This window comes from Tiliqua scincoides, chromosome 2 (genome assembly GCF_035046505.1).
Source record: "Tiliqua scincoides isolate rTilSci1 chromosome 2, rTilSci1.hap2, whole genome shotgun sequence".
Lineage (NCBI taxonomy): Eukaryota > Metazoa > Chordata > Lepidosauria > Squamata > Scincidae > Tiliqua > Tiliqua scincoides.
The window spans coordinates 156,061,302-156,082,544 of NC_089822.1; the positions used below are offsets into that span (position 1 = coordinate 156,061,302).

The 21,243-nt window shown below is 43.2% G+C and overlaps 1 protein-coding gene across 1 annotated transcript; it reads left to right on the plus strand.

The window, feature by feature from the left end:
• The first annotated feature begins 1,585 nt into the window (after window positions 1–1,585).
• On the plus strand, window positions 1,586–10,091 carry OTOP2 (otopetrin 2). The gene is made up of 6 exons (XM_066612877.1): window positions 1,586–2,015; window positions 2,774–2,910; window positions 3,775–3,833; window positions 4,970–5,082; window positions 6,038–6,918; window positions 9,921–10,091. The coding sequence occupies exons 1-6, from the start codon at window positions 1,586–1,588 to the stop codon at window positions 10,089–10,091; spliced, it is 1,791 nt and encodes a 596-aa protein (XP_066468974.1).
• The last annotated feature ends 11,152 nt before the right edge of the window (window positions 10,092–21,243 follow it).

The following is a 21,243-nucleotide window of genomic DNA, read 5'->3' on the forward strand; positions in this document are numbered from 1 at the left end:
TCTTTCGATGGTGTAAATCACAAAGGCATCCAGACACATATAAATTCAGTTGTGAACTGAATGGTGAAAGAGGAACCTCCTGTTAAAGCTCTGGTGAGAACTGAAGATCACCTTGCATACAGAAAGCAGGTGGGTGGAACTGCCATTCACTCTTTTTGTATCTTGTTTGATTCTAGGTAACTAAATTATTAAGGATATTTATATACAGCACTGCTTTTCAGCAAAAAAGTAGTTTGCAAAGGGACTTACATAGCTAATTAAATGAATGAATGAAGTAAAGTAATAATGAATAAATACAGTAAAGAACCAAACTGGATCAAAATAATCATTTGTGAGAAATTTAAGGGAGGGAATAGAACTGTTAAGAATCTTGTGTGATATGCGGTGTTAAAATGTCTTGGCATCTGGGTTATCTCCGTGGCTGATGCAATTCTTCCAGTGAAGTGATTACAGTTAGAGAGCTTTTGCTTTAAATGAAGAGAGGCTTTTGACCACTCACAGAAAACTTGCAGTGTGCTTGTTTGCCTAGCTTGTCTTTTGTGAGTGCAAAGGAGACAAACCATGCATTTGACCTGCTGAGAACCTGACAAGGCAAATACCCCAGCCTAGGCTTTACAGACCATACAGGTGGCAAACCTAGGAGATTTGGCAGGCACATCTAATTTTGCTAGTCATGGGGAACAAGACAAAGAGCTATTCCGGGTGTTGGTAAATTACTACATGATATATGTAGCTGGCAGACTGTGTTTTGGTTTGGTGGGTCACGTGTGAACATATTTTGAGCAATTCTAGATCTGAAGGGTATCTTAGAGTTTTGGAAACTGTCCCACCAGGTCTCTGCATGGTACAGATGGGGCTAAGTTAGGACTTGGTTACGCCAGGAAGGGAAAGCAGGGGTACAGCTTTTTTAAAAAAAAAGAAACCAAATCTAATTGAAACTGGTGTGAAACTGGTGTGAAACCAAATCTAATTATCTGGTGTGCTCCCTGGGGCATTTGGTGGGCCGCTGTGAGATACTGGAAGCTGGACTAGATGGGCCTATGGCCTGATCCAGTGGGGCTGTTCTTATGTTCTTATGTTCTTATGAAACCTTGGCTGCCAGTATAAGGCTAGGTAGGTTATTACTTTGAAAACTGTACCAAGACCAAATGGGTAATCAGCGAGAATGGGAGTCATTGTAAGAGACTTCCAACCAACAGTCTCTTGGTTGAAGCCCCGGGAAAGGCAATGTTGCACGTGCAGCTGACCAAAATAACTAAATACCCAACCAAACTGAGACTGAATTATTGGACTGTTTTTATATCTGATAGTGACATTAAAATTACTACTTCGTGCAACTAGGATTTGATCACAAATTGTAAATGATGAGCTGGTGGGATGCAGAAGTGATTACAGTATCTTGATTGCTACATATTAAATCAGTAGACCATGTTGTTGTGGTTTTGTCTGGGTATTTTTACCTCATTATAAAGCATTTTGTTGCTGTGCAACAAAGAAATATGGATGGACATGAAATTAAACATTTTGCCTTGGTCCTCTCTCTCTCTTTGAATACCAGCAGTAATACATTAGTGCGCATTAAACCATGACTGACGGGTCTTTGTGGAATGACGGTGAGATAATCCGACGTGACAGTGAGATAATCCACCGTGAAGATTCTATCATGGGCTCTGGTCACAAGGACAACAAGGGCAGTTCAGGACCTGATTCGCTCTCTCCTGTGGGCCACCACAAGTTCCCATTATCTTTGTCACATGGCCCTAAGGAAATCTGGAAGAAAGGTGGTCGTGTCTTCTCTGTTCTCCTTGCCATCAACTTGGTGCTTCTGGCTTGCACGCTGGTCAGTGGTGGGGCTTTCCAAGAAATCAACTTGCATGATTATGATGTCTTCTTCATGCTCACCATTGTGATGCTCATCACCATTGCCTGGATGCTCTTCTATATCTTCAAAACCTCTAGATGTCAAAATGCCATCCCCTATAAGGACTCCCATGCAGGACCCATCTGGCTGAGAGGTAAGGAGCAGAAGAAGCCACACAAGTGTTCATGTGGGATACATAAAAGGGAAACATTCCAAGGGGATCATGCATTGTTATCGAACAACTTCAAGATCTTTTCTTTAAGGCCATGGCAGTCAGTAAGCAGGGTGGTGTGTGTAAGGAGGCCAAGGTAAGTCTTTCAGTGCCAGTGAAGAAGACTCTGTTTGATGGGGCTGCTAAGCCTTATATTCAGTGCAGTCCTTAACCACCCGCACACCCCACAGCTCTCATTGTGCTCCAGTGAGCAATGTGGAGAGTAAGTTGAAAATTGCAAATGTAAGCAAGCAAAAAACTCTCACTAGGGGTATCTTGCAGGTATCTTGTTTGGGCAAGACACAAAGGCTCTTGCCTGCAGGCCTAACAAAAGTCTGGAGCCATCCCTGGATATGTTTGTATGGAAAGGAACTTGCAAGAAAGACAATCATATGGAGGCTCCAATTGCAGGACAACTTTGTCAACCTGGAAATTGAGCCTAGAGTTCAGATTTGCTTGACCCAGATTATGGGGTAGTGTGTTCCATTTATGGAACTGGAGGCTTGGAGGTGGGACTGATCAGTAAAATCACAAAATAGGGCTGTGGTTTCAACAAAACAAGAGCACTTTGCAAGGAACACCATTGTCTGGTATGAAGACCCCATGGTTGTTAGTAAAAGGAAAGGGATGGCTATTGCAATCTGGACACCTGCAATGTATGTGTATAATAGGAAGTACTGTGCATTTGCTTTCCAAAACAGGTGGTTTGGTCTTGTTCGGAGTTCTTACGGTGGTGATGGATGTATTTAAGACAGGATATTTCTCCAACTTCTCACCGTCCCCGACACCCATCAAAATCATCTATCCAGTTGTGCAAGCTGTGTTTGTGGTTGTCCAGGTGAGTTTGGTTCTTCCCAGTGTCCTGGATATATAGGGAATAACCTATGTGGGATAATAGTGGTTGATGGGAAGTTTGGGGTCTCTCCTTGACTGCTTACTGAGCTTCATGATCATATCTAGTCAAGATGAGGAAGGACAGTATATTAAGTTTGGATTGTTTTTTAGCTTGTTGAAGATTAATCTGGGTCAGAAGGACTTTGTCTGCTCAGGGAAGACCCGATCAAATTTTGAGGCTCTTTCCCTCTGTGTGGCTAACCTTCCAAACCAATTCAGTTAGAGTGTGATTATCTGGAGTCCATAGTCTGCTTTTGCCCAGTCCTGACCTGGAAAGGTTCGTAGTCTTGGGGAATTCTGAGAGTAGAAGAAAAGAGTCTAGTGAGTGTGGGATTAGATTAGGCCCTGGACACTGAAGTTGTTCCATGTTCCTAACTCTCATCAGGACCAATTAGTTCAGTGATTTCTGGATAAGCCCAAGTCTTCAGTGCAGGCAGGGAGCATTGCCAAACCAGTTATTTCTGCATAGAACCACTGCAGAGGAACCAAAGAGAACTGGTAGTACTGAGGTGCAAAGCAGACAGTCACATGTTTGAGGATTGAAGATGCTTCCTTGAGAGCCTGTCAATTTACATCAGGAGAATGAACATCTATAAACTGGATGAGTGAACAGAAGTACTTTTGAGTGAATAGAAGTACCAACTGAGATGAGAAAAATGAACAGATGTGGCCTGGGTACGCGTTTATTGTTCTTTCCTCACTTCTGCTTCACTTAAATTTATTCCTTTGCCTCATGCAAAGTTCCAGGCTACACATAGAATACCTACATTGAAAGCTCATTTTTAATATAAATCCTTTCTTTTTACAGACTTACTTTCTGTGGGTTTCTGCCAAGGACTGCGTACATGTGCATCTGGATCTTACCAGGTGAGCATCTTGACCAATTAAGCGAATCCTTCTCTGTTCTTTGTTACCTTCTCTGAACTTGAGGCATGCCAACCAGGTCCAAATGCAAACATACCATCTCCGTTACAACATCAGCAATAACAAAAGTAGCAAGGGCTATACAGAGATATAATACAGTGTTCTCTTCACGTGCAAGTGTTTGTTTCTTCTTCCCATGTCATCCTTGCTCCCATTGCTCTTTGTTCCAGTCTAGAATATGAATAAGGCAGTGACTACTGAGAGAAAACATAATGTACCAATTAGGTTTGCATCTGCTTCATTAGCCCGAATCAGCAAGGATCTAACCCCTATTCCTCAGCAAACTGGCTTATGTGAATTAAATTTCTGCCCAGCATTGCATATAAGCAACAGGGGTAAAATGTGTACACCTGTGGGCTGGGCAGAAATGGCTTAGTTGGCGAATGATCTGAAGTTTGTGTGTGTTTATTGCTCCAGACAAAAAAGGTAGCCATGCTATTTTTATTAGTCTGTTGGTGAAGACAGTTATTTTAAAAGCTAAACAGAAAGAGTGGGCTGTTGTCCACTAAGAATATCTCTCTCCTGACCCCCACTTTTTGTTTTCTTCATTTGGTATGGCACCAAGCTTGAAAAGGAGTTTGCTGACACTTGAATGTTAGCTCATTGTATGATCGTTTTTAGTTCTAGTCCTAATAAATATATTTTTCACTGCCCCTCTTTGACTTCCCGGTGAAGCAGAACAAAATCACTCTATGAATGAGTTTTGGAACCACAAAGTTAAGGTTTTCTGCCCTCGATGTGGCTGATGTTCTGAATGTGTCCCTCACTAGCCCTACAATGGTAGATCTCCTCCCTACATATATGTGCATGCACACACACCCAACTTGTCCCCAACTTTTAAAACTGTGTTTGTTGATCTTTACCCACCTTGTGGAATTAATATTTGATATTCGTATAGCGCTTTTTTTGTCGTGCTCAGTGTTCTTCCCATGCATTGTCTCAGTAACCCCTTCATCAAATCTGTAAGAATGGATAGTACTGATGCTTTACTGTCCCAGAAGAGGACATGTAACCCTGGAACGGAGCTAGTTTTTTTTTTTTTTACCATTAATTTCATGGTTTTCCCTTTTCTTGTACAGATGTGGTTTAATGCTCACCTTGACCACCAACCTAGCAGTGTGGATGGCAGCAGTAACAGATGAGTCGGTGCATAAAGCACAATCAAAGCTCCCAAATAGCACACACAGAACACGTAAGTGGCTCTGGAAAGTAATGGAGTTAGAATGTTAGTTACATTGTTAGTTTTAAGTAAGATCTTTTGTGGAATCATGTTATGATGAGGGGCAGTGTCCCCCAAGACCTGATTCAGTGGAAACTCATACAGCAAGGCTGAAATTAAAATGGCCTCTTCTCAACCAGATCATCCTGTCCCCTGAAGACTTCCTATGCTTTTTTTTTCTTCATATAATTTTTTCTAAGAATTTCTTCTAGAATTTTCTTTTCTTCTGGTGAGAAGCTGAGCTGTTTCCCTTTTCTGGACAAACACACAAGAGTCATCCTAGGAAAGAGATCAGGGATGCACCTCAAATTCATACAGTCTCACTTCTTCATTATTCCTCTTACCTTACAGATTCACTCTGGAATGAGATCCCACAGGATCTCCATTGGGCAGAACATTTGTTCCCCTGCCCTGCAGTAAGCCCCTACCAGCCCAGTGGGTCTTCTCAGACCTTTGCCAGTGATAACACTGGCACAAGTCCTCGTGGACCTGTAAAGGTGGATTGAACCTGGGAAGGGGGCTTAGATTTGGTGCGTGCTGCTGCCACTGAACCTACCCGTTTTCTGGTCCCAATCTGCCATCCTCCCACCCCCGCCTCCCTCTGACTCCATATGCGATCTAACCTGGGGTGGAGGATCAGGATCAGACCAGCAGAATCTGGTGCGAGGCACTGGAATGCTAGGTCCAGTGGCACTAGCCACATTAGGATTGGGCCGTTAGCCTCTCTGTGGGGGGCAGTAATGTCCAAAGTATTCCTGGAAAATTCCTCTTTCTCCAAGCCTTGAAGGAACAAAGGTATACTAGTATATGGTCACGTAGCTGGTCATTGAAACACATTTTTGACTGTTGTTTCCATATTGGAATTCTCTTCTGTCGCAGAGCTTCCACTTGGCTGTCACATGATCATGTTCCATTTCCCTCTCTGCAGATGGGATGAAGGCCAGCTCAGGCAGTTCTCACTGTAGCAGTGAGCTTTGCCACATCTTTCAGAATGGCTATTTTTGGTTGTATCCCTTCAACATTGAGTACAGTCTCTTTGCTTCTGCCATGGCCTATGTCATGTGGAAGAATGTGGGTCGCCTCATAGAGGAGCACACCAACCATATCCACAACTTGAAGTTCAAGTTTTTCAGAGGGACTTACTTTGTGGGCATCATTGCTGGGCTTTTGATCCTGATGACGGGCGTAGCGGTCTTGATTGTGTATGAGATTAAGATAAACAAAGATGCATCCAAGTTTGAGACACTTGAAATGTACTACATCTTCAATATTGTTTGCCTGAGCCTGATGTCCCTCATCACCATTGGAGGCTCCATTGTTTATAGGTTTGACAAGAGAGATATGGACCATCACAAGAACCCAACAAGAACTTTGGATGTAGCTTTATTGATGGGTGCGGCTTTGGGACAATATGCCATTTCTTATTACTCTATTGTGGCCATAGTGGCCAGTCCTCGGAGGGATACTATAAGTGCTCTAAACCTGAGTTACTCCTTGCTGATGATTGCCCAGCCCACTTTCCAGAACATCTTTATTATTGAAGGCCTCCATCGCCAGCCCCCAGAAGAGAAAGACAAGACTGACTCTCAGCGGAAGGACTCTCTCTATGGACTTTCTTATGTCAACATGAATGCTGTGTCCTTCCGTGTCCCTGAGAGTGGAAGTGCTTTACCACCCACCACGCCCCCATCAATAGCTATTCAGACCTCTTCTGAAGTTGGACAGTCCATTAAAGTCTCCAAGAAAGTGCACTGGAGGAGAAAATTCCTAAAGGAGATTTCACTATTCCTGCTCCTGTGTAATGCCGTGGTAAGTAAACCACATAAAAAAATCTTCTAGGCAACCAAATGTGATCTTTAAACAAAGGGCATGTAATGAAGGCTATTCTTATTCTTCTGTATATATGTATACAGGTCCAGCCTATTTATATACGGATTTTTTATACACGGATTTGACTCGACACGAATGGCCCCTGCAAATGAGAAGGAATGTGCTGATCTCTGGAGAAGGGGAAAAATGCATCCCTTTAAAATCAGTTTAAAAAACTGAACAGTCCTTTAACAATAGCCTCCTTAATAAGAGAGAGAAAGAGAGGGCAGCTGGCTGACAATCCATCAATCCTTCTCTCTCCAGTGAACCCCTCCCTTCCCCCTGACAACGTGAAAGAAAGGTGATCACTTTGCATCGGTGAAGGGAAGGACTGAGTGAAGCGCCTTTGTAAGCACTTGGAGGATGACTGATTGATGGATTGTCTTATTAGTGACTCTTATCTTACATCACAAAGGTCAGCAAGGCTATTTTTAAATCACAGGAGCAAAGAAACTTTGTTTTTTAAATTGATTTGCTATAGCGCATTTTTTGCCATCTACATGAGTGCTTGGAATGGAACCCACGCGAATGAGGCTCAACCTGTATAAAAGGCTTGGTTTTCAAGCATTTATAAACAGAGCAAATTTAAATGTTTGAATGAAAAATTTTAGCGCCACATTGTGCTGTTTTGTTAATTTTTTTATGGAGCATTTCCTATTTCAAGAGACATGAAACTGGCATTGCCACTCCATGTCTCTCTCTCTCCCCCCCCCCACTTCTCCCTTTTCACATATCATCTAGTATAAAATAGTGTATGATGTTGCATTACATTGTATGCTTTTGTACTCCTGAGCTTCATCACTGGCTATCAACAAAAGGGTAGGAATATGCCCAGCATGATGACATTACATAATGAGTTGTGCCTATGCTACATAGTATCAAAAAGCGGGAAGGAATTGGAGCAATACAACAGTGCCATCCCTTTTATAAAGTTGAGTTTTGTCATTATAAGATACTACTAGTTGATGTACAGGATTGCCAGGTTGATTACAGAAGTAGATAACTCACATGGGTGAGTGTCTACTGTGGAGGCACACTTACCAAATTTTGTTTAGAGCAGGGGTATCCAAAGTTTTTGGCAGGAGGGCCACATCATCTCTCCGACATTGTGTGGGGAAAAAAGAATTAATTTACATTTAAAATTTGAATAAATTTACATACATTTACATAAACATATATAATAAAGATGAACTTATATGAATGAATGAAGGTCTTGCAATAGCTCAAGGCCTATAAAAGGCCTTACACAAAGCAAGGCTGGCCTTTCCTTTGCTGCCACTACTGCATCACAGATGTGAAACAGCAAGCAGTGGAGGGAGCCCTCATCCCACAGCTCATGCGAGAGGTCAAACAGTCACGCTCACGCTGAGAGCAGTTGCATCGGGCCAGTGTGGACTCCAGCAAATCTCTGGAGGGCCAGAGGCTCATTGAAGACTGGGTGCACCCTGAGGGCTGCATTGGGAGTCCTTGAGGGCCGCAAGTGGCCCCAGGGCCGGGGTTTGGGCACCCCTGGTTTACAGCAGTGTTTTTCAACCAGTGGTACATGTACCACCGGTGGTACTTGAGGTGGTGTCTGGTGGTACTCACAGAACCCCTAGATACCTGCCACCTGGGAACGAGACCAGGAATGAGGCACAGCATACAATGGTAGGAGGCTTGGCTCAGTGGGCAGAGCTATAAAGCATGCTTTTGCACATTTGAAAAAGCCCTCCTGTCCACCCTGAGCCTCTTACTGGTGTTTGTTGCATCACATCTGGCCTTCCAACTCAGAAGTAACCAGTGATGATGTCATCGCCAGTTACTTCCAGTGGTACTTTGAATAGGTGGACCATGTGAAGCGGGACAGCAGAGGACAAACTTTGAGAAACACTGGTTTAGAGTACAAACTTCTTTCTCAGTCTGAGCTCAAGAGAAACTGGTTCTGAGTGTTTATAGCAGAAGCCACCTGTGCATAGCACTGATTGACTGGAAACAGTGTGATCATTAACCCATCCTCCCCTTCCTCCCTAAAGCAGTTTTTCAATATAAGAAAACTATCCAACTGAACAAATATGGTTTTAAAAAGTGAGCCCACCTGAAGAATAGGAGGAGTTTTAAGACATTGAATCAGTGTTTGACTCACTGTCCAGTACATCTGTGAAATGTGCTGCAAATGTGCAGGGAAGCTGAGCTTAAACTGTGGGAGGAAAAAACCACAGCAAGTCCTGATTTGCATGTATGCTTGACTACACCTTAAAAGAGAATGTGGGCTAAATCTGTTATTCCAGTTTACTTGTAGAAGAGGTATTTTGAGTATGAGAGGATTCCTTTGGGATAGTAACAAAAGTAAAGATAAATGAAACAAAATCAGAAATGCCGAAACATCCAGTGGTCAGAAGTTGCCCATGTAGTTTCAAATGGACTTGGTTTGGAACATCTGTGGGACTCCAGTTCAAGGGGTTACTTCAGAGAGTGTCAGGAAAGTCTAGATTTCTACACATTTAAAAATACTATAGTAACCTTCAGGTTTTGCACCTAGTGAAACTTAATTTATGTGATTAGAGAAAATTATGCAAGCCTCAAACATTTCTTAGGCATGACTAAGTTTTACTGCTTTGAATTTTTCAATTGAGTGAAAAGATTTACACCGTTTGGATTTTTTTTAAAGGGACTGGACAGTCAATAGCTATAAGGGACTTTTATTTGGGAAGTGCTGGTGGGAGTTCCTTACCTGCACATCTAGCAACTTGGTTAGACTGGAGTTTCCCCAGGACTCTGCCCTGGGGCACCATGAAGCGCACTTTTGCACTAGCGTGTTTTTAACAGCTTGAGCCTGTCCCCTTTTCCTACGCCTCAAACACTCTTTACTTCCCCCCCCCCCCCGCCAATATGGCCCACTGGTTTTTCACTACTTCCCATTTCTCTTGCTAAGATTGTTGTTCTCTTTGTCTCCTCCCAAACAGCTATGGATCATGCCAGCGTTTGGAGCCAGGCCACAATTTGATAACGACAGAGAGCTGAAATTCTATGGCAATCCCATGTGGGCTGCCATTGTGGACATCTGCCTGCCCTTTGGCATCTTCTACAGGATGCATGCTGTGGCCAGCCTTCTGGAGGTCTACATCATGTCTTAATAAGAAAGATGAAGAATTTGCTGCATGAACCCACATTTCTTGCACCTCCCAAAACACCCTGAGCAGCCTCACTGAGTGGCCTTGAGACTCAACTGTGGTGTCCAATCCTGGTGATTAGTGAGCAATGCATTACTTCATCATATTGGCAACAGGCCAAAACATATTCTGGGTTTGGGGGAGGTATTTTTTGTTTCTGTTTTTTGTTCTGTTCAAAAGACTCTTTTCTCCTTCATTCTGCTAAGAAGCATTCAACATCAGTGAATTTTTCTACCAGGAATCATGGACTTTGTATATGTTCTGGCTACTTCTTGGTCACTTTAAGATCCCTTTAACTTCAGCAGGAAAACCTGAGGAGTTCTTCAGGTTGAAAGAAGAACTGAGAAAGATGGACAAACTTTAAAGTAACTGTACCCAACAATAGTCTGGGTGGCTTTATAGCTCCCTGCTCTGCTCCTTCACCACTTCACATCATGGAGACAGAAATCTAGTACTTTATGAAGGCCCCAGGAGCATAACTCTCTTAGAGCTCTCTCTTTACAAGAACAGTCCGGAAGTCTTGCAGATTTCACTAGTACTTTCTTGCTGTCCTGAATCAGGGCTTCCAGACTCTAAGAGCCTACAGTTATGCTATCATGAGGGTATTAAGATATGTTACTTTTTAAAGATAGCTTAGTATTTTTTTAAATGTGTGTGTTTTTTATAAAAATTATTTATTGATTTTCATTGTGACAATTCAAAAAAAGCCTGAAAAAGACCATAGCACACATACCAATAAATATGATTATACTGCAGATGTGTCTGAAGACAGGAGGGCCTCCTTAGCTGATGTGAGAGTACATGTGCCTCAGATGGTATAGGAAGAGGATACCATTCCCCTCAACCCTGCAAACACCACTGAAGGATCATGTGATGATGATGATGATGTGGTGAGATCTGCAACAATGCTGTATTCCTGTGTGCAATAGTGGATTTAGCACCGTGATACCCAAATAGCCAAAATATAGCCTATATAGCCAAAGCAAATGCTGGCTTGTCTTTTCCCACCACCTTCAACTTTCAACCCAATATAAAATCTGGAATGGGCTATCTTACAACTTTAATTACTCAACACACTCTTCAAGTATTGGCTAGGATCATCATATTTATAGATCCTTCATAAACACTGCACAGGTGACCTGCTGTCCATGAAATATTAAGGGCTCATTCCTTTATGTAATATCCCTATCTCTTATTTTCCCCCATTGTTCAAAGACTCCATCCCAGTCTTGATTTCTGAATAGCTTTCAGGATGCTGGTAGTCCAGATAGAAGCTTTTGCATGCATGGTTAAAATGTAATGCATCCAACTCTAGGAGACAATTTAATGAAGTTCTGTAGCTGGAAGCAACAGTTGCAAAATTAAGGTGGAGCGTCAAGATGGGTAAAATTGGAAGAAAAAAAAAAGTTCAGTGGATCCAGATTTTCTAGTTGGATGTTTGCCACATTGCTGCTCTTGATTCCAGTGTCTCTTATGGATTCCAAGTAGCTTGATTTCTGGTGATGAGCCTTGCAGAACTTGACATGTTCTTGCAGCTTCTGGTGAGTTCAGAAGCTTTGCAGGATGACAGCCTTATGTCAGCACTGAAGTTCTCTGCACAATGAGAACTACAGTTTTGGTGCAGCCTCCTTAACCCAGGAATGAGCCCACTGGATTCCAGTAAGTCCATAGTGCATCACAACAGAGCCAAATCCACAGGTTCGTCACCAAAATATTTGCAGGGTGAAATTTGGCAGTAGCTATAGGAGAATTTGAGAAGTAGTTATAAGATTTGGAAAGAGTTTGACTGTGCTCAATCCTCCCCTATGCAATTATTTTAAATCACCAGCCAATGTTATCTGCGAAATGAATGTAGATTATCATATTGATCACTCCGTTACCCACCTAGATTTTCTTTTTCTTATGGAATTATATTTGCAATGGGAAGAAATGTCATTTTGATGATAGAAAATAGTGGGGGGGGGGGATGACAGAGTCATTGCAAAATGCTTGTTCATGGAATTTTGAAAATCTCAAATGAAAGAATAAAAAAAAGTCTTGCCACTTCATTCTGCAGATTTTGTTCTTTTCTTTTGGAATTTAGACTGCCTGTTTCCTCCATGGGGCAATTCTAACCTTCTGGTGAGAATTGGTAATTATAGGATAAGAGGGAATAAGTGACTTCGTAACTAGAGCCAGTATAGCAGGGTGCTGGGTTTGGATGTGGAAAATCCAGAGCAACGATGAAGGTAGCACTTAAAGTCACAGCAAGTTCTGTACCAAAAGATTTGCAATTACACATTTCTATGAATTCACTGATTTCCTTGAATCCTCCTGATCCAAGATGGCACATTGTGCTACAGAGTGATTTTCACCAGGGGGTGCTGTCAAAATAAGTAGTTCCCCCAAATCTGATTTGGCACAGCAGCTTGGCAGAGGACTCTACCCCCTCAGTGACTATGGCAGCAATCCTGCCAACCTTTATTTGAGAGGAAACTGCATGGAACGCAGTTGGATTTACTTCTGACATGCTTTAGAATCCTGCTTTGAATATTTGAACTGGACATTCTGCCCATTGATTTTGCTTGTGGTCGGATATAGCAGATCTAGGAATCATCTGTCCCCATCTCCAATAACTTCACTTTCAAAACACTGATCCACATAGCTGCTAGCAGGGGATTGTGGCTCAAAGTTGCATTATTGGGTTGGGACATGCAGGGATGGTGACAGTATAGCTGGATCTGGGGAAAGGAGGTCAGTTTGGGCAGGGTTATGAGCCAGAAAGGCAGGGAACAAACAAATCCCGGACAGGAAGGCAGGGAACAAACACACAGGACAGAAATGGAAAGCTCCCCATAAGCCTCCATTCCAGGGCAGGGCAGGGCAGGGCTGAAGAGGAGTGACCTCTGGCAGAAAAGACACCAATTATATGATCAGTATCATTTTACATACTTCCAGTATTAAAATATGCAGAAAGATGAGTGATTTGTCTACCTGCTCCACCCAACAAAAGTGTCTATCCAGAGACTCTAAGAAACATAGTAGATAGCTCAGCTATAGCAGCAATAGTACTTGAGCATACTGACCATAAATAGGATTCAAGAGTACAGCATCACAATTTAATGTGTCTGCAAAAGTGTTGGGGGAGGGGGAGAAGCTGCAATTAAAGTCACCAAGAAATGGGCTACCTTAGAAGTTCCCACTCATGGCATTTCTCCCCTACCAGCTCTACCAGCATCCACCCCCAACATAAATACAAATGTTTTAAAATAAACGAGGTATCAGAACGAAAAACCCACCATGGCTAAATACCATAGTTGTGATAGACACAGTCATGCATGCTGGTTTCTTATGGACTTCTCTGCACAGGAAGGTGCAATACACTTTAACAGGCTACTCATTTCCTTCTGCCTTTGTAGAGACCAATGAAAAGCAGACTTGTATGTCATCCCCCCACATTGCACCTTCATCAGTATTCATAGGCCTGTCGAGTGATGTTTTTTCAGGGGCGTTTGCAAGATCTTGTTTGGATTGCAGAGTAAGCTGCGGCTCCTGATGTGGAGTGGTGACCAAAATGTGCTGCCTGGAGTTCTATGAGCTCTTGCCTGGGTGGGTGGGAGCACAAGAGCTGGCAGGAAAGAAGCCCTTGGCACTCACACATGTATGAATGGGAAAGGTGCAGTAGCGCAAGTGCAGCAAAAGTACCCATTATCAACCTCTTGTGTCTGAGCCAAGACCTACACAGAAGCCAAGACCTTTCATCACCTGATTACACAAATGAGGCTCTGATCTTGCAGATAGTCAAAGATAAGAAATCTCCTTCATGTTGAAACCTCATAATGAGTCATCCTTGTTTAAATACACTAGAAAGTCACAACTTCCTTCCTTGATTTTTCTACTCTGAGAATTGTTGGTGGTCTCTTTTTAAAATTTTATTCTAACGTTTGGTCTCTGGAGAGGCTGATGCTGCATTCTGCGGGAAGATGGGAGCTCAAATTGCAGTTGCCAGACAGACGCAAAATAGAAACTGAGACACAAATCCTAGAGGAACTCTGCTGCTGTGGCTCTCAAAGTACCCCAACGAAGCTGAATGGCCAGATTGGGTGGGCTGGCTGGATTTTAATTTCTTTCCCATCTTTTAAGCAGTTTGGTTTCTGAGACAAGCAATACAAAAAAAAAGATTTAAAACAGGGACCATATTAATCAAATGCCCAAAGAGAACATAACAGACTACACAGCAAAATTCAATCAAATGCCACTAAAAGCTTGACCAAACTAAGTAGCTTTTGTATAGGACCTAAAAGATAAAACTGGTGCAGATGAATTTATTTGGGAAGGGAGTTTTGCAATCGAGGAGCCACCACCAAGCAGTCCCTGTCCTTGGCAGCTACCCACCTAACCTCAAACAGTAGCATGATAAGTGAGTGGGTTACCTTGGTCCCAATGAAAGGCATTTCATGCTATTGATGCCATTTGGGCGTTTGATCTAATAGCATTCCCTTCCTTAACAGCAAACTTGATCCTTTAAAAGAAGTGCAACCTCAGCTAGACCAAATTCCAACTCCATAGTGAAATATCTGGTCTCAGGGTGCACTGACTTGGCTTCCCTAGAGTGCTCCATCTTAGGACCCAGCTGGAGACGATCCCTCACCACTTGAAACAGTGTTGTGTAATTGCAATAACTAGGCAGTGTTGTGTAATTGCAATGAGAGTGTGTGTTGGTCTCTCACTCATGCTTGGTGCTGATTCACAAAAGCTGTGAGTGCTGCCTAAAAAAACCAATATTTCAGTGCCTGTTCTATAGGTGTGGCATGTACAGGGGAGTTGTGGTCTCTAAATAAACTAAAGCAGGCAGAGCTGGGCTACCCATAGTGTGATGACCATAGTATCTTAGCTTTCCTTGTATATGCCAGGCAAGCACTTTGGTCTAAGTTAATGACTTGGGGAACCTATTGGGCGCTTAAGATGTTTCCTGTAGTGGCTGATGGGTATAGTTTTAGAGCAGCTGTTTTGTGTAACAATCAAATACTGCTGTTTAAGAGGTCTTTTTTCCCCTCCCTCTTCTCCTCCTACCTGACACAATGTCCTTGGGGGAAAAAAGAGGCTTATGGGTTCAGGCTTCTACTAACTCACTCTGTTCTAAACCTGGTCAAAAAATGCCATTTTTAAAATGGCATATGCTCCTTTAATTTACACTAACAACATTACTTAACATTCGTATAGTGCTTTCTGCATGTGCAAAGTCTCATATGTATTGTTTCTGAAGAGTTGTCCTTGGACCAACTTTGTAAAGATGGAGCCTGTTTATCCATGGATTTTATATTCACAAATCTGGCTTAATGCGAGTTCTCCACACCTGCATTGAGCCAGACTTGGTTCCACCTGAGGCCTCCGAAAGGGACCAGAGCTCTGCTCTGATCACCTCGGACGGGCTTTCTGAAACCTACAGAGGCAAGGCACATCTGCACGCAGCCTCTGTGGGCTTCAGAATGGCCAAAAAGGCGCAAAAAAAAAAAAAAAGCTACTTCCGGTTTCCTGAGCCTTCCTGGAAAGTTTCTGGCCTCCCAATGCATTAAAAACGTGACTTCCCATTTCCCTCTGGAAACCAGAAGTCACTTTTTTTTTGCCTTTTCAGCCATCCTGAAGATTGCAGAGGCTGTCAGGTGACATGCACAGCCTCTGCAGGCTTCAGAGAGCCCACTGGAGGTGACCAGAGTTCTAGTCCCCTTTGGAGGGTTTAAAGGGTCAAAAACCACAGATTTGCTTATCTGCAGTTTTCAGTATCCATTGGGGGTGTCCAAGAACGGATCCCTTGCAGATACCAAGGCTGCACCTGTATTGCAGTTGGGCTGAAAGAGAGTGGCTTGCCCAGGGCCATCTAATGACTAAGTGGCAGAGGTAAGTAGCAGGGAAATCTTGCTTTGCAGTTTGACCCTAGGCTACACAAGTTCACCTTTTCTGATTTCTAATTAATGCAAGACTGTCAAGTTTTGCATGTGAGTTTTGAGAAAATATAACCTTCCAGTGGTCTCGAAGCTTAGCTATAGCACACACACTCACTCTGAGGTTAGAATGTTGGTAGACTTGATTTAATAATCTTGACCACTGAGGCTAAGGGTTCAATGATTAGGAAATATGGTCACTGCAAACAAGCCTTACCACAGGAAAAAAAACAAAGCTGTCAACACCACAAGACGTCACCTTAGGGCATTTACCTGTAAGCAGGAAGGGTGTGAGATGGTAGACTCAGGAGGGTCTTAGGTGTGTAGTCTCCTATGGCACCTTCTTGAACAAATGTTAGTGTTGTCATTGGCGTCGCTAGGGGGGTGCACCTTTTAAAATTAAAACATAATTTAAAAACAGATAAAAGCATTAACATTATTTAATTATTTATTTATAAATAATTATAAATTATATTATATTAATATAAATTAATATAAATATAATATTATATATTAAATTATATAAATTATATTATATTATTTATAAATAATTATTTATTAATTATTTATTTTAATTGCTTGATGGTGTCAAAGTTGACACGGGGTGTGTGTGTGTGAGACTCTACAAGTTTTCAAAATCACTAAAATCAGAATCTGGAGGAATCAGACCATCATGTTATATATCAATCAATGTGTAATTTCATGCAGAATGCAATGGAACAATCCACATTGAAATGTCTGTGTCGTAACAAAAGGTACAGCCAAAAAACCGGTGGGGGCGGGGGCGATGGTACATCACCATGCCCACCACCTGGGGCGTTGCTCCGTCTACTACATGGGGTGATGTGCAGGCCTCCTGCACCGGGTGACGCGAATCCTAGTGACGCCACTGAGTGTTGTACATAAACTTCCTGGCATGAGGAATCTGGGTTTTTATCTAACTTATGACAGATAACAGGCAAAGAAATCCCACAGTGTTCTTAGCAGCAAGCATGCAGATAAAGCTGTAATCTGGATGTTACTGGAAAGAGTAGTGATATTGCAAGATATTGGCAAAGCTAATGATTGTTTTTAAGATTGTTGTTGATGCTGTTTCAGTCGCCATAAGCCCTAGAGATAATGCAATCATCACAAGAAAACTGCACCAAGGGTTTCAGCCACTGCTCCAGCAAAGAGACGCACAAGGGTTCCTTGCTGGTCCTGTTATACGACCCATGTGTTGAGCTGGCAGCATGGACAGGGCGACAGTTGAGGTTAGGGTTGCTATGCGGGAAATAGCCACCAGGGCTCCATGAGGTCTACCGCGCATCATTGTGCAAAGCTATCACACAGCACCAAATGGAGATGGCAGGGGTTATGTGAGCAGTAGCGGAGAAGAGTCCACTGGGAACCTAAAGGCATTTGGGCAATCACAGAGCCAACTGTATGACCAAGAAAACACTCACCTAATATTTAGCAATATCCTTGCCTAGTTTTTCTGGTGGGCTTGTACCTTGCAGCATAGCAGGACAAGCTCCTTCCCATGCTGCCAAGTTTTGGATGTTGCTGTAGCTGAGGGGTCCTTCACACAAACATAAGAACATGAGAACAGCCCCACTGGATCAGGCCATAGGCCCATCTAGTCCAGCTTCCTGTATCTCACAGCAGCCCACCAAATACTCGAGGGAGCACACCAGATAACAAGAAACCTCATCCTGGTGCCCTCCCTTGCGTCTGGCATTCTGACATAGCCCATTTCTAAAATCAGGAGGTTGCACATACACATCATGGCTTGTAACCCGTAATGGATTTTTCCTCCAGAAACTTGTCCAATTCCCTTTGAAAGGTGTCCAGGCCAGACGCCATCACCACATCCTGTAGCAAGGAGTTCCACAGACCAACCACATGCTGAGTAAAGAAATATTTTCTTTTGTCTGTCCTAACTCTCCCAACTCTCAATTTTAGTGGATGTCCCCTGGTTCTGGTGTTATGTGAGAGTGTAAAGAGCATCTCACTATCCACTCCCTGCATAATTTTGTATGTCTCAGTCATGTCCCCCTTCAGGCATCTCTTTTCTAGGCTGAAGAGGCCCAAACATTGGAGCCTTTCCTCATAAGGAAGGTGCCCCAGCCCAGTAATCATCTTAGTCGCTCTCTTTTGCAACTTTTCCATTTCCATTATGTCTTTTTTGAGATGCGGCGACTAGAACTGGACATAATACTCCAGGTGTGGCCTTACCATCAATTTGTACAACGGCATTATAATATTAGCCATTTGTTCTCAATACCTAGATCCAGGTCTACAGAGCTTGCATCCTGAGTACACTTCTGTACTGCAGCGAGTCATGGACTCTTCGCTCACAACAGGAGAGGAAACTGAACGCATTCCACATGCGCTGCCTCCGACGCATCCTCAGCATCACCTGGCAGGACAAAGTTCCAAACAATACAGTCCTGGAATGAGCTGGAATTCCTAGCATGTATGCACTGCTGAAACAGAGAAGCCTGCGTTGGCTTAGTCATGTTGTGAGAATGGATGATGGCCAGATCCCAAAGGATCTCCTCTATGGAGAACTCGTGCAAGGAGGTAGACCACAGCTGTGATACAAGGACATCTGCAAGAGGGATCTGAAGGCCTTAGGAGTGGACCTCAACAGGTGGGAAACCCTGGCCTCTGAGCGGCCCGCTTGGAGGCAGGCTGTGCAGCATGGCCTTTCCCAGTTTGAAGAGACACTTGGCCAACAGTCTGAGGCTAAGAGGCAAAGAAGGAAGGCCCATAGCCAGGGAGACAGACCAGGGACACACTACACTTGCTCCCAGTGTGGAAGGGATTGTCACTCCGGAATTAGCCTTTTCAGCCACACTAGACGCTGTGCCAGAACCACCATCCAGAGCGCGATACCATAGTCTTCCGAGACTGAAGGTTGCCAACAACAATGATCCCAAGCATAGAATTGGCCTTCTTTACTGCCGCCGCACATTGAGTTGACACTTTTATTCACCTGTCCACCACCACCCCAAGATCTCTCTCCTGATCTGTCACAGACAGCTCAGAACCCATCAGCCTATATGTGAAGTTTTGATTTTTTGCCCCAATGTACATGACCTTACACTTACTGACATTGAAGCGCATCTGCCATTTTGCTGCCCATTCTGCCAGTCTGGAGAGATCCTTCTGGAGCTCCTCATAATCACTTCTGGTCTTCACCATTTGGAAAAGTTTGGTGTCGTCTGCAAACTTTGCCACCTCACTGCTCAACCCTGTCTCCAGGTCATGTATGAAGAGGTTAAAGAGCACCGGTCCCAGGACAGATCCTTGGGGTACACTGCTTTTCACTTCTCTCCATTGTGAAAATTGCCCATTGACACCCACTCTCTGTTTCCTGGTCTTCAACCAGGTCTCAATCCAGGAGAGGACCTGCCCTCTAATTCCCTGACTGTGGAGTTTTTTTAGCAGCCTTTGGTGAGGGACCGTGTCAAACGCCTTCTGAAAGTCCAGATATATAATGTCCATGGGTTCTCCCACATCCACATGCCTGTTGACCTTTTCAAAGAATTCTATAAGGTTCGTGAGGCAAGACTTACCCTTACAGAAGCTATGCTGATTCTCCCTCAGCAAGGCCTGTTCGTCTATGTGTTTTGAGATCCTATCTTTGATGAGGCATTCCACCATCTTACCCAGTATAGATGTTAGACTGACCGGCCTATAGTTTCCCAGGTCCCCCCTCTTTTCCTTTTTAAAGACAGGCGTGACATTTGCTATCCCCCAATCTACTGGCACCATGACCATTTTGAGGGACAAGTTGCATATCTTGGTCAAGAGATCAGCAACCTCATTCTTCAATTCCTTAATAACTCTTGGGTGGATGCCATCAGGGCCCGGTGACTTATTGATCTTTAATTTATCAATGAGGTCTGAAACATTTTCTCTTTTAACCTCTATCTGACTTAATTCCTTGGTCAGGAGGGGCCGTTCGGGCAGCTGTATTTGCCTGAGGTCTTCTGCCGTGAAGACAGATGCAAAGAACTCATTTAATTTTTCTGCCATCTCTCAGTCTCCTTTTATCTCCCCTTTCCCTCCCTCACCATCCAGAAGGCCAACCACTTCTCTGGCAGGTTTCCTGCTTCTAACATATTTGAAGAAGCTTTTATTATTCCCCTTAATGTTGCTGGCCATGCGTTCCTCATAGTCTCGCTTGGCCTCCCGTATCACCTTCTTACATTTCTTTTGCCACAGTTTATGTTCCTTTTTACTCTCCTCATTAGGGGAAGACTTCCATTTGTAGGAGGCGAGGCAGTAAAATGATTCCAGGATTGTAGCGCTTGAGACTGCAGGTATGGGAAGTGCATAATGGGAGTGGGTGTGCCTCTCTAGATGTTAAAAACCCTAACCCTGCACACAGAGAACCGGATGTCAAGGACAAAGATTCTAGCATCATCTTTTCCTTTTTGTGCCAGCTTTATGCATGGGTCTTCATTCATGCACCAACTTTACAGCCATTTGTGTGAACCCCAAAAGCCATACAGACCTGTGAGGGCATGGATTGTCTATGTAAGAAACTCTGGGTGACATCTCAGCTATACAACTATAGGAGTCAGGAACTGGTCATTTTAAAATGATTTGATTGAAACCCAGGTACTTTGGCTCAAGTAGAGGATCATAGCCAAAAATATTACCTATGGTGGTGGTTGTAAACATTATAGGTTTAGCTTGAACCATGCGAGTGTGTCTTTAAGAGCTGCTCCCTTAAGAAAATTAAGAGGTCAGCTCTCAAAGCGGGCTAGCTCTCATTAAGAGGAAAAATGACATCCTCACAGTGGACAACCCTAGTTCACTAGTTCTGATAAAAAAAGACTTTGGTTAAACCCCATGGTCTTTGCCTTATAGCAAAGACTTCAAAACATTACTGTTGCAGTGAAACAATGGAAAATGTGATGTTCTTTCATCCATGCAAAAGAACCAATTCACAAGTTAATGTTTAGCATCCTAAATGTCATAAAAGCCATTCTTTTTATTTGGTCAGATGCATTTGGCAACAGTGGAGAAGAGCTAAGAGACTTGCTAATTTGGCAAATAGCAGCTTTAATGACATGGGGTGCTCTCCTAAGAAGCATGATAGTATCATAAAAACCATATGGAAGGAAATAATCTTGCAAGTATTTATGAGAGGCTGTTTATGTGCATCAGCCCAAACTCCAGCACTAGAGGAAGATGAC